At 36.5% G+C, this 12,050-nt stretch overlaps 1 protein-coding gene across 2 annotated transcripts in view; it reads right to left on the bottom strand.

Annotated features, from left to right (window-relative positions):
* The window catches only part of LOC106067796 (atrial natriuretic peptide receptor 1-like), a 91,463-nt gene that overhangs the window by 1,500 nt on the left and 77,913 nt on the right, over positions 1–12,050 (bottom strand). For both annotated transcript variants that reach the window (XM_056006921.1, XM_056006922.1), the window contains 5 exons: positions 11,098–11,221; positions 9,812–9,880; positions 5,465–5,738; positions 2,930–3,024; positions 2,748–2,824 (listed from right to left, as the gene is read on the bottom strand). In XM_056006921.1, coding sequence (XP_055862896.1) covers positions 2,748–2,824; positions 2,930–3,024; positions 5,465–5,738; positions 9,812–9,880; positions 11,098–11,221 — 639 coding nt within the window. The remainder of the gene's footprint in view (positions 1–2,747; positions 2,825–2,929; positions 3,025–5,464; positions 5,739–9,811; positions 9,881–11,097; positions 11,222–12,050) is intronic.

The following is a 12,050-nucleotide window of genomic DNA, read 5'->3' as shown; positions in this document are numbered from 1 at the left end:
CCCCCCCCCCCCCCAGAGATGTGAATCATCAGCCATGGCCTTTTATTGCACTTGCATTCTTTTATTCTGCCTTTTTGCTGTTACTTAGTGTATTTTTCTATGTTTTGGACCCCCCCTCCCGGCCTTTTTCTGCCCTTTGTTCAACGAGTGACATCTCTAATTACAATAAAGTGTCCAACAATGTAACCCCTTTCAAGGAAGATTTATGATGAAAGTATTTTTTTTAGGTTTGGTAATAATTAGTTAGACATAACCTAAGAATGTAAAACTTTACTGGCTTTATAAGGATTGACAGATAGAACAGTTGCTATCCCATTTTTGCATTTGAAGCCTCTTCTCTGCCATATACTGCATATACCATCACATGATGCGGTTATCTGTTAATGTTTTTTTTTCACTCCATTAGCTGCTGACAACATGCTTTCATTAGCAGTACTTTCAGTTAGGTTGGGCTGCAATATTCATATGGACTAGGGATCTGTGACTCTGTATCTCTGATGATAACTACACTATAGATAGCTAGTTGAAAGCTGATATTTATATTTTCATAGAGAGAAGTTTCAAATAAAAACTCATCTGAAGAATGGCTGCAATGAAAAACTATCTTACTTGACAAGCCTCACTTTCTTTCAGTTACTGAATAGTCTGGGGATATTTAGATCTAGTTTACACGTGGTTTTCATCCTGATTTTATTTTTATAATTGATTAGCATGAGTACGTGATATTGTAATAGTTGTACCAAGGAAATAAGGGCTTGAATGTCAACAAATAGATATCCTTTTAAATTAGAACTTCAGTAGGTCTACTCTCCTAAGTTATAGATACACTATATTTTAGTTTTGAACTAGATAAAGAAACATACATCAATAACATCAGTTTCACGATAGTCTCCTTCATTACACCTAGATCTAGTAGTCTCAGCTGTGTCTTCAACATTAGGTTCCATACCGGTACTAGTAACTAGATCTAGTAATAACATCGCCACTAAGTCTAGATTGTTTTCATCTTCCAGTATATTTATTCCCTCTAAATTTACGCTTTTATAGTAGTCTCAGCTGTGTCTTCAACATTAGGTTCCATACCGGTACTAGTAACTAGATCTAGTAATAACATCGCCACTAAGTCTAGATTGTTTTCATCTTCCAGTATATTTATTCCCTCTAAATTTACGCTTTTATTGACTTCTTCCTTCTTTTATTAGATCACACTTTATCATTATATCCATAATATTGAAAAAATAAACACTAGACTAGCGATGTAAACAAAAGCATGCGCCGGAACTGTTTATGATAAGGCTACCCTAAGCTTTTGCAAAGAGCTCGCTGATTGGTCAGAATAATTGTTACTTATAGAAAATGTGTTTATTCGACCAATGGTAATTCATTTTACAACTAATTATACTGTTGATACAAGTAGGATTCTAGCATTTCAGAGAATGGTAGTGAAAAAATTTTGTAAATCGGACAAAAAATAAAAAAGTTACGTTATTTTATATTTTTTGCATAATTAATGAACTAAATTATGTAAAACACTTGATATTTTGTAAAATTATTTTAAAATATTTTAAAACATCAAATATAACTAAAAATAATGAAAAACTGTAGAGAAATGGATCGATAATCATTTGAAACCATATTTGAAAAATGTAAAAAAAATAAGAAAATTGATATAATTGAGGTGAATCCTCCCCTTAACTTAATTCAGGTACCCATTACAGTTGGGTGGATTTTGGGGCGTCCACAAATCCCGAAATTAAAAATCCCTTTCTTAACCGAGATTCGAACCCGGTACCTCTCGTTTAGGAAGCCAAGCGCTTTACCACTCAGCTACCATGCCTCCTGCTAGTAGTATTTACAATCTAATAAATGTCCCCATACATTTATTTTCTGATAACATCCCTACACTTGGTGCAAGATATAAGTGTTAACACCCATTCTGTATCCCCTTTATTTGACCGTAAAGAGAAACACTTAAAAGGCTTGTACAATCCATTATCAAATTTATAAAAGACTTTATAACAACAATATTATTCAATTCTATCCAAAGGGCACTGTATTAAATAACAGTTCCATACAACGAATAGTGTGATAAAGTGTACTTTAAAAAGTTGAGACAACTGTCTCCTAATGTAAAACCCCCAACAGAAAGGTATGCACGCTGGAGCAGAGCGTACTAATGATAGCGTGAAACGTCAAGATTAAAAAACAAAAAACGTTCGATCGAAACACCCATTTTTTCCCTATGATGATGATAGGTCAGTGTTGTGCAGAATGTGTGTGTGTGTGCGCGCGTGTTTCTATGGTGACGGTGAGAAGAAGTTAGCGATTGGTTGGTGGCTAGGCAGTGTGAATGATGCAAGATAAGCGGAACTGTCTGTAAACTGTTTATTTCATTTCATCTCGAGTTGAATTTGTCTATATTGTAATAAAGGTGATATTTAGTTTTGTTCTCAAAGAAGTTATACAAAAGCTACTTCAAGTTTTATACGTTCAAATATAAATAAAAATAAAAACAAAATTAATTAATAATTATCATATTTTGCATAGAAATACCTTTGAACAAACACACAAAAAAAATAGATACTAATCATTCTTCTTTAAGAAAAAACAACTAGAATATATAATGTGTTTACAATATTTAGCGTCAAAATTTACTGCGCCAAAACGGCTGAGCCAAAAATGCTGCGCCAAAACGTTTTCTCCAGAAAAGGTTTAAAATAGTTAACACATAAACTGTATTGACTTACGCCACTAAAGATTCTGGCAATGGTTTCTTGTAGTTTTTCTTGCCCGCCAGCCAAAAAGTTTTGTGCAAACCTTTACCCTGAAATATAACAACCAATTATGAGAAAACGACATTTATGTATATATAGATAAATAAAATAGATAGATAATAAAGGATACACTGATCGTCTACACGTAAGCTGACCTTAACGTCAATGAAGCCCCTGTCCACCATGAGAAAGCCCCAATCCAGATCGTCCAGAGCGTCTTTCATTTCGCTGCTCATGTGGATGTGAAGAGCTGTTTCAAAAAGAGCCAATGAAAATCATACTTGAAGTTATAAATAGTTATTTTGTTATATCAAAAATATACATTAATTGGAAAACAAATATTGAAAATAAAAAAGAAACAGAATAGTAAACATGGGTAAATATTGGTATTGTGTCCTTGTTATTGTCCAAAGAAATGAGCTAAAGATTCGTGGAACTTAAGGCCATGGACTTTGTCGGAATCGCCCCTCCGTCGGTCTGTCTGAACAACTTTTCTGTCCGGGAAGGATCCAAAGAGATGTCATTTGTTACATTCTTATTTCCAAAGGCTTGTATCCCAAGACGCTTGGGTTATATTCGATCCTGAAGGCCGAGCACACCGGGGAAACTCCCCAATATTTTTCTCCGTACCACATCAGCCATGCGTGTGTCAGCCATACAAAGGCCCAAGTAGAAACGGGATGTTGTTGTTAGGGCTCTCAATCCCGCCAGTGCAGTCTTTAGACACCCCAAGGAGTGTTCTGTTTTGCTTCATCGTAAAAAAAAACAATAGCAACAACAAAATCACTAAGTTATATAATAATAACCCTATACGGTCTTTATATGTACCGTGGACAGAATCGCGAGGGCCGGTTAGTACCGCGTTATGAGCAAGATGTGACCCGCGAGTCGTAGTTTTGGGATCACTATGGGTAGAAAACATCAAGCCAGCTTTTGTTTGCGCTGACCTCATTCCTGAAAACACTTTGCATTGAGTGTATTGACATCGACACCCAATTCAGCCCGTGAGAATCATATCCAAAGATTTACTGTCGATACCTTAAAATTTATTATTTTAAAACAGTGTCGGATTTAAGCATGTGGATGCCCTGGGCAGGATCCCTTTATGGGGGTCCTTTCTCTCTTCAAGCTTCAATATAAATGATATAACAGTAAAAGGTTATATTTGTTTACAAAAATAGAAAGAAGCTACTTGTAAATTGTATCCCCTTTCCCTTATTTTCTTATATTTAATATGCATATTTTGCTAAAAATGTTATATTTTGAAATGAGACCTTCTTTAAGGCTGATGCCCTGGGTGAACACACATGTATTGTCGTAAATCTGGCCCAAGTTTAATACCACTTTAATATCCTCGTTATATTTGATGATATAGATTTTGTCCTCACAACAACACGGGAAAACATTCCTTGACATTGATACTCGTTTACTGGTCCTTCATCGAGTGGTATACAAACTTTGGAAACCGTGGGGAATAAACAATGGTCTGATAGAATAAAATATAAGCTGGTTTTGAGCTAAACTAAGATCTAATGGAAGCGTGTACACCTGGAAAACAGTGTCTGGCATCAAATTGAAAAAAAAAAATTGTTGGTCAAAAATCCAGATAAAACCAAATGACAGAGAGAGATCGCAGCGATAAAATCGCTCTGAATTCAAGAAAGGTCACATCCAGAGCAATATATGCTGTTGCTTAGAGCCCCTCCCTACTTGACCGGGGAACCCAAAATATAATTTTAAAGAAACAGCAAAGGAATAAATTGCCTTATTGTTGATTATAAGGGGCCATCTATCTGAAAGAGGCAATATATCTGAAAGAGGCCATATATCTGAAAGAGGCCATATATCTGAAAGAGGCCATATATTTCAAAGGGGCCATGTATCTCAAATAGCATATCAAGTCTAAATTCGGCCATGTTCACAACTAGTTGCTTGTTTGTTGACATGTTTTGGATGTTCCCTCATATGTGAAGATGATTACATCCTAACCAAAATCACTTGCAGGACGACGGGACTGGCTGCGGGCTGGGTACAAACCCAGATCCATCGAGCCGAAAGTTCAGAGTGCATACCACCCGACCAGGCAGCCATTGTGTTTATCAAACTATTATTCAAAACATCACAGAACGAAATTATCTTCTTTTGTTGAAGTAACGACTGTAATATATAAGATAAGCAGTGGCGTAGCAAGGGGATCGTGGGCCCGGGTTCAAGATTATGGTATAGGGCCCCCTCCCTAATATTATAGTAAAAATGAATGAGACCTGGGATGACGCACCAAGCTCTCCAAGCTGGTTCCAGGACCGAGTTCCAACGCTAAACGTTTTCCTGCGTTCTATTCCATGTGACTCGTGCTATCGACATTATAATTTTTGCGAAGACCGAAAACTGAAAGCTTGTTGCATCTTTACTAATGAGATTTACATCGATTTGTTGTTTTGTATTTCTGTTCTATTTTTAGTTAGAGTTTATAATATAACTATATAACAACATTATGAATGGTAAGAAAAATATATATGAATTTAATAGATTTGAATTACTACATTCAACACATTTTGTTTTCGATTTTTTAAAGTGCCCTTTATGCGCTCCTGTTGGTTATGGGCCAGGTTCATTGAACCCCTTCGTGCCATTGATGCTACGCCACTGAAGATAAGATGATTACAGACAGTGTCGAAATGTGACCCTACCTTTACCAGTGGACTCCATTCTGCTAGCCATGTTGACCGTGTCGCCAAACAAGCAGTACCTAGGCATCGTCCTGCCCACCACCCCCGCAGCGCACGGCCCAGTGTGCAGGCCGATGCGCAGGTTCAGCCTCTCTTCCGGTTTGTGCCGGATGCGGAAGTGCGTGACGGCCGAGATGAGGTCAAGTGCCATGTTGGCTATTTCTCCAGCGTGTCTTGGCCCGTTCCTCTTGGGGCAGCCGCTAACACACATATAGGCATCGCCAATTGTTTCGACCTGATTACAAAACAAGCAATATATAATAAAATAAATACGTAAAAAAAAATTAGTTCAGAGGAAGAACGCCACATTTACGACCATATATCTCAGTACTGTACGATTTATTTCTATTTTTTGATATCAAACAAAATTTTGTAATTACCACCATTTAATTATGTCATTGTTTGTTGTTGTTTTTCAAAATTGTTGCAAGTTTTGCTAGGGGACAATGAATAATTGTGCATGTTTTCAATTTGATCCAAGAATGGGGAATGGGAGACATAACGTGTTCGAGATTTGTGCAGACACGCTGAGTTGATATAAGCTTTCTAAAGAGAATAAAGCATAAAAACGCGTATTTAATGTCTTGTTAGGATCTATAGCAGGTATAGACGCTATTATGCGAAGTACATTCACTATTTAATCGAGGGATATATTCTAAATTTTTTCTTGTTTAGATTTGGTTGTCAATCTCAAGGGAGGCTAGCAGATTGTAGAATGAATAGTTAACATTCAATAAGTTGTTCCCCTTCGAACAGCAAAGCATTCATTATATAATCTATCAAATAAATGTTTATGTGCCGGATATTGTACTCAGAGACGTAGAAAGGGCGGGGGCACCCTCAGGGGGGCGCCACAAGCAGAGAAGCGCAAAAAAATATGTAAACTATTGTAGATATTTTAGTTAGGTAATACACTCTAAGGTCATTTGTATTATATTTTAATCAAGTATTTTGTATTTATAAGCCTATATTTCTATGTGATGTTCATACGAAATGGGGGCGGGGGGGCATGTTTTGCTCACTATGCCTCTGACTGTACATATATAATTGTTAACATGACAAAGCTTATTCTTCCACCTTTTAAGCTACTTTTTGATAGTAATCCCAGGAGTCTATGCTGAACTTTGTTTAAAAATATAATGAGCCCTATATTCGGTTCCAAAGATTAATGGAAGGAATGCAGTAAGTCATGTGGATGCGAGTCCCCAGCTGTGCCTACATATTTTGCCATATTCAGGGCAAGCATAACCATTGTTCATCGGTGGTCGATTAAGATTTTCTTTTCGCTGTCTACGTCTGTCCACGTCAGGGGATTTTCTTTTTGGATCAAATGTGTATCCCGCGGCCTTTGTAAGTGACCTCAGGCTGCCTCGTTCTGAAGCTACGTGCAACCACGTGCTCTTCTCAATGTCAGCTAAGGCAAGTTGGTGCCTAGGCTGGTCTTTGAAGCGTTTAGGACTATATTCTGTTACTTCTTTCTTGTAGTTCCTAGAACCTTTTTGGTGCTACAATGCTGAAACACTATGTAGGTACCAAAGTTCTGAAACTTATTTTATTATTTGTGTCCATTTTCAAGTTTGACTTTTTTTTTTTTGGTTACTGGAGTATTTTCTCTAAGCGAATTTATGCCCTAACTAATGTGTACAAATCTATAAAGTCAATTATTTGAGAAAGTATTAAAGAAAGATTGAAGCTCTAGAATGGGAAAGCTAATGCAATGAAATTTTGTTTCGTTATCAATTTAAGTCTAAAGCATCACATTCTTCTTAACATCCTTAACAATCATAAGACCGTATCCCAAGTGTCTACATCTGTGATGTTACAGGGATATTATACATTTTTGTGATTGGTGGCACGGGGATCAAGGTTTCTAATCCACTTGGTTAGAAATAATCTATACGAAATTAACGTACAGCCCATTCCCTTCCCGTGACGTATCAAGAGACAATGCCAGTTTCTTTTGTCTCCAGTAAACACAAATCTTTTGTAACAGAGATATAAACAACATATTTCCCAGGGAGCCATGTGATGAAGGAAACTGGAGACGTGATGTAGTTAACTTCTGGCCAGGTTTTCGTGGCTAAGAAATAGTGTTTTTTTTTTGCAGTCTGTGCCAGGAAAGAATGAGATTTAAAAACAAACAAACAAAAAATACTTCCAATTTCTATTGAAAAATAAGCCAAACTTAGGATGTACTGAACCAGTCCAGAACAGAAACGGCGATTAAAATGTTTGTAAAATGTTTTACATGTTTCGGATGTTCTGTCAGAGTTGAAGACAATTTACTTCCTAGTCCAAACCTTCGCAGGACGACGGGGGATGTGGCGGGCAGGGTTTGAATCCGGGACCATCGAAAACGAACGATAGTCCATCGCGCAAACCGCACGACCAGGCAGCCATCCGCAAGGTCAGGGATTTGTCTCAATATAAAAACACCAAAGCTATCTATACGAGTCACATTTTAATCTTATCTTCTTATCTTATATAATACAGACGTTACTTCAAAAAAGAAGATGATTACGTCCTACGCGTCATGCATTTAGTCATGCATATTAACCAATGACTTAAATTCTGCCAAGTCACTGGTTTTCCTGGCTAGCTCAGGCAACCCATTCCATGCTCTTATAGCACTAGGGAAGAAGAAGTATTTGTACAAATTTGTCCTAGCATATGGGACGAGGAATGTGCCTTTATCTTTGTGTCTTTCAGAGTATTTTATTAAATTTTGTTTTTGTATTTGAAGATTATGGTTCAGTGTTTTATGTATTATTGCTACTTTACTTTTGAGCCTTCTGTCCTGAAGGCTTTCTAAATTTAGTGATTTTACTAAAGGTGTTACTCTAGTCAAATGTGAATATTCGTTTGTTATGAATCGCACTGCTCTATTTTGTGTCTGTTCTAGTTTCTTAATGTTTTCTTGAGTTGAGGGGTCCCAAACAGAAGATGCATATTCTATTATTGGTTAGGCCTAACCAAGGTTAAATAACATTTTAGTTTTATGTTCTTATTTGATTTATAGAAATTTCTTTTAATAAATCCTAATGCTTTGTTTGATTTTTTTGTAGTTTCATCAATATGTGGATTCCATGACAGTTTTTCATTTATTATAACACCTAGGTATTTTGCGTTTTTAGTCTGTGTTACTGGTTTGCCATGAATAAGATAAGTGGAATTAATTTGTTTTAGTTTTTTTGTTACTCTTAACAACTGACATTTTTCTGGGTGGAAAGACATGCTCCAATTTTATTCCCATTTCTGTAATTCATCTAATTCTCTTTGTAAAATATCTGTGTCTTGTGTTGTTTTTATTGTTCTATATATTATGCAATCGTCTGCAAATAATCTGACTTTTGTTCCTGAAGTAATGCAATTTGGTAAATCATTTATGTAAATTAAAAATAGTAGTGGACCCAAGACTGTTCCTTGAGGTACACCTGAGTTTACTGTTATCGGTGTTGATTTAGAGCCATTTATTATTACAGTTTGTTCTCTCCCTATCAGAAAGTCTTTAATCCACTGATGCAGTGAACCATTAATGCCGAAATATTTTAATTTTTTGAGCAAACTATGGTGGTGAACTTTGTCAAAAGCCTTAGAAAAATCTAGTAAGATAGCATCTATTTCTTCACTATTATCTAAACCTTTTGAAAAATCATCAATTAGTCCTATTATTTGTGTTTCACATGATCTATATTTCCTAAAGCCATGTTGGTATGGTGTGAGGACATTATGTTTGTCTAAGTGGTTTATGATGTTGCTACATATTATGTGTTCTAGGATTTTACATGTGATGCTGGTAAGTGATACTGGTCTGTAGTTTCCTGGGTCAGATTTTTCTCTTTTTTTAAATAGGGGGGGGTGACATTAGCTTCTTTCCAGTCCTTTGGTCCTTTAATATACAGTTAGATCTATCTACATGTTTTGCAAAGATTTGTTTCTTCTTTTGATATAGTTAGACATCATGATCTTTAGCCATAAGAATAATGAAGTCAAATAGTACATAGTATATTTGTTGCACGTTAGTTTTTGTTAGCTGTTTGTATTGTGCCTAATCATTGACTATTGCTTTGCAATGCAAATGCGTAAAGCTGAATCTATTCTAGCCTCATTAGCATCTGAGCCAAATGGCAAGAGTGCTTCATAACAGTCGGAGATACTGAGCTAAAAGTTCTTTATTTATTGTCAAATCCCTGACCTTTTGTTGATCTCTCGGATGACGCGATGTAAACAAAGCATCCGCCATTTGTTCTATATATAGCCCAGCATGCATGCTGTTGTAAAAGATGTCTACATAAACAAAGGCATTACCTTGTACACGTCACGTCTGGCAATGACCTCGTCAAAACAAGTGTACAGGTCATTCAGGAGGTCAACTATCTGAGGTGGAAGAGAAGAAAAGAAAGAACAAAATATTAGGAAGGTGCAGGAAAACAATTGGTGGATGGGGGGCGTCACAGTGAATCGACATAGAGTCCAATCCTCTTTTATAAATATGTTTTGGGCACTACAATAGGAGACACTACGATGACTATCATTTAGAAAGTTTTTTGTCTCACTATATCGACCCGCTTCAGGTGAGACAATTCCTTATTGAAGGCCTCAACACTGACCAGCAACGTCGCAACCTGTGGGCAGTTTAGACCAATAGATCGTTGCCACGCCGTACAGACCTGTGACGTGGCGACGAGCCATTGGTCTCCACTGCACACAGTTGCGACGTTTGCAGGTCATTGTTCAACTCATAACTATTCAGCCTGGAACCTTCTAGATGGGTGGATAGATCTCGAAAATGGCTCTAAAGATTTTTCTAGAAATTTTAAAGTTGATGTATATAGTTAGGAAAATAATTACTAGTTCATTGGCCACACTAGGAAAAATAGTTGACCTTTATAATTTTTCATAGTAAAAAAAAAAAGGAAATTTAAATTTGGCTAGAAATGGCGGGAAATGATGACTGTGACGAAGACAGTGATCACGAAAATGTCGTTTTGTCATTTTGTCGCAGTTGTTCCTCTTCCTCTGTGGTTAGATCATCGGTTTCATGACTTAGTAAACAATAAGCTAAAACAATCTTGACTGGTTTTGAAACATTTCTGCAACCAAATATCATAGAGTTCAAACATAGAAAGCTAATATATCATTTTTCATCATTCATAAAGATGATATAAATCTTAATAGGCCAGCGCGGACAATGTTAATGATTGATCTGGTGGCTCTGTATGTAAGTCACAGCTTGCGTAGCCACTGGAAATACTGCATTCATCATCAATCTATCTATCTATCTATCTATCTATCTATCTATCCATCTATCTATCTATCTATCTATCTATCTATCTATCTATCTATATATATATATATCTATCTTTCTGTATATCTATATCACTGTATGTCTGTATTTCTGTCTATCTATGTATCTATATTGACTGGTTAACCGAAATTAATCTGTTTTAAAGAAAAGACTTCATTTTATGTCTTACTCTCCATCTATAATTCATACAGCTCAATTTCTCTCTCTCTCTCTCTCTCTCTCTCTCTGTGTGTCATCCGTTGTCTTCCTGATTTCGTCTCTCACTCTGTGTCACTCTCTCCCTCACCTCCAAAGGCTTGCTCTGACTGGCTATGGCGGTGAAGCCCACAATGTCTGAGAAGAAGATGGAGACATTCTCAAAAAACTCTGGTATGACGCACATCCCACTTTTTAACTGCTCCGCCACCAGACTAGACAAGAGAAACAACTCGATCAAACAAACAAGTCTAATGTAAACAATCTTTAAAAAAAAAAAAAAACTTAAATTGATTGAAATGGCATCGATTATTTTCAATCATATAATTGATTTGTAATAGATCAGGGCTAACAATAATGACTTTCCTCGATTGGAAATAGTCGTAGTCATTATTTAGTGCAACCTTCACGATTGTAACATCCTCAGTGTGCTATGGTCCAATCACTTTGTGGACCAATTGGGGAAGGGGGGGGTATCTTAGAGGTTTCTGTGCTGCCTTTTCAAATGCAATTATTTTTTTTTAAGTTGCTTGAGTCTCAATACGAACTCAAGGTATTGAGCGCGTGATATAGGCCGATGTGCTAGCCACTTAGCTATTTAATTACTTCTAAAAATAGAAGGCTTTTTAGACTATTATTAGTTTAAATTTGTTTGCGAACAACCTAATTCTCGTTACAAGGTTTATCTCCCTTAGGATTAGTACATTTTCTATTTAAAACTAAATTCATTAATTACGTCTAATTCATTCATTTGTCATCCCATCATTTGTTTCGTTTGTCCCTTGACTTTCGTCGTATGGGTGCTGTGACAGTTCGCATAACCAAATCCCAAACCTTTTCCCGGTCAGCAGTTGTTCTTAGCAGGATATCAAGAGAGAGTCCGGTCTATTGTTCTTATGTTCTCCAGCCAGATTTTCTTTGGATGACCTTTTCTTCGTGCTCCCATGTGTCTTGACGAACAATAGTTGAAAGAAAGTCATGTCTTACAATATGACCAACTCAGTTTTCTTCTCTTCACAGTGTTAAGAAGTTCCTTTTTGCCAG

The sequence above is a fragment of the Biomphalaria glabrata genome, chromosome 12 (assembly GCF_947242115.1).
Source record: "Biomphalaria glabrata chromosome 12, xgBioGlab47.1, whole genome shotgun sequence".
Taxonomy (NCBI): Eukaryota; Metazoa; Mollusca; class Gastropoda; family Planorbidae; genus Biomphalaria; species Biomphalaria glabrata.
Note: the sequence above shows the minus strand (reverse complement) of the source record. Positions and strands in the feature narration are given on the sequence as shown.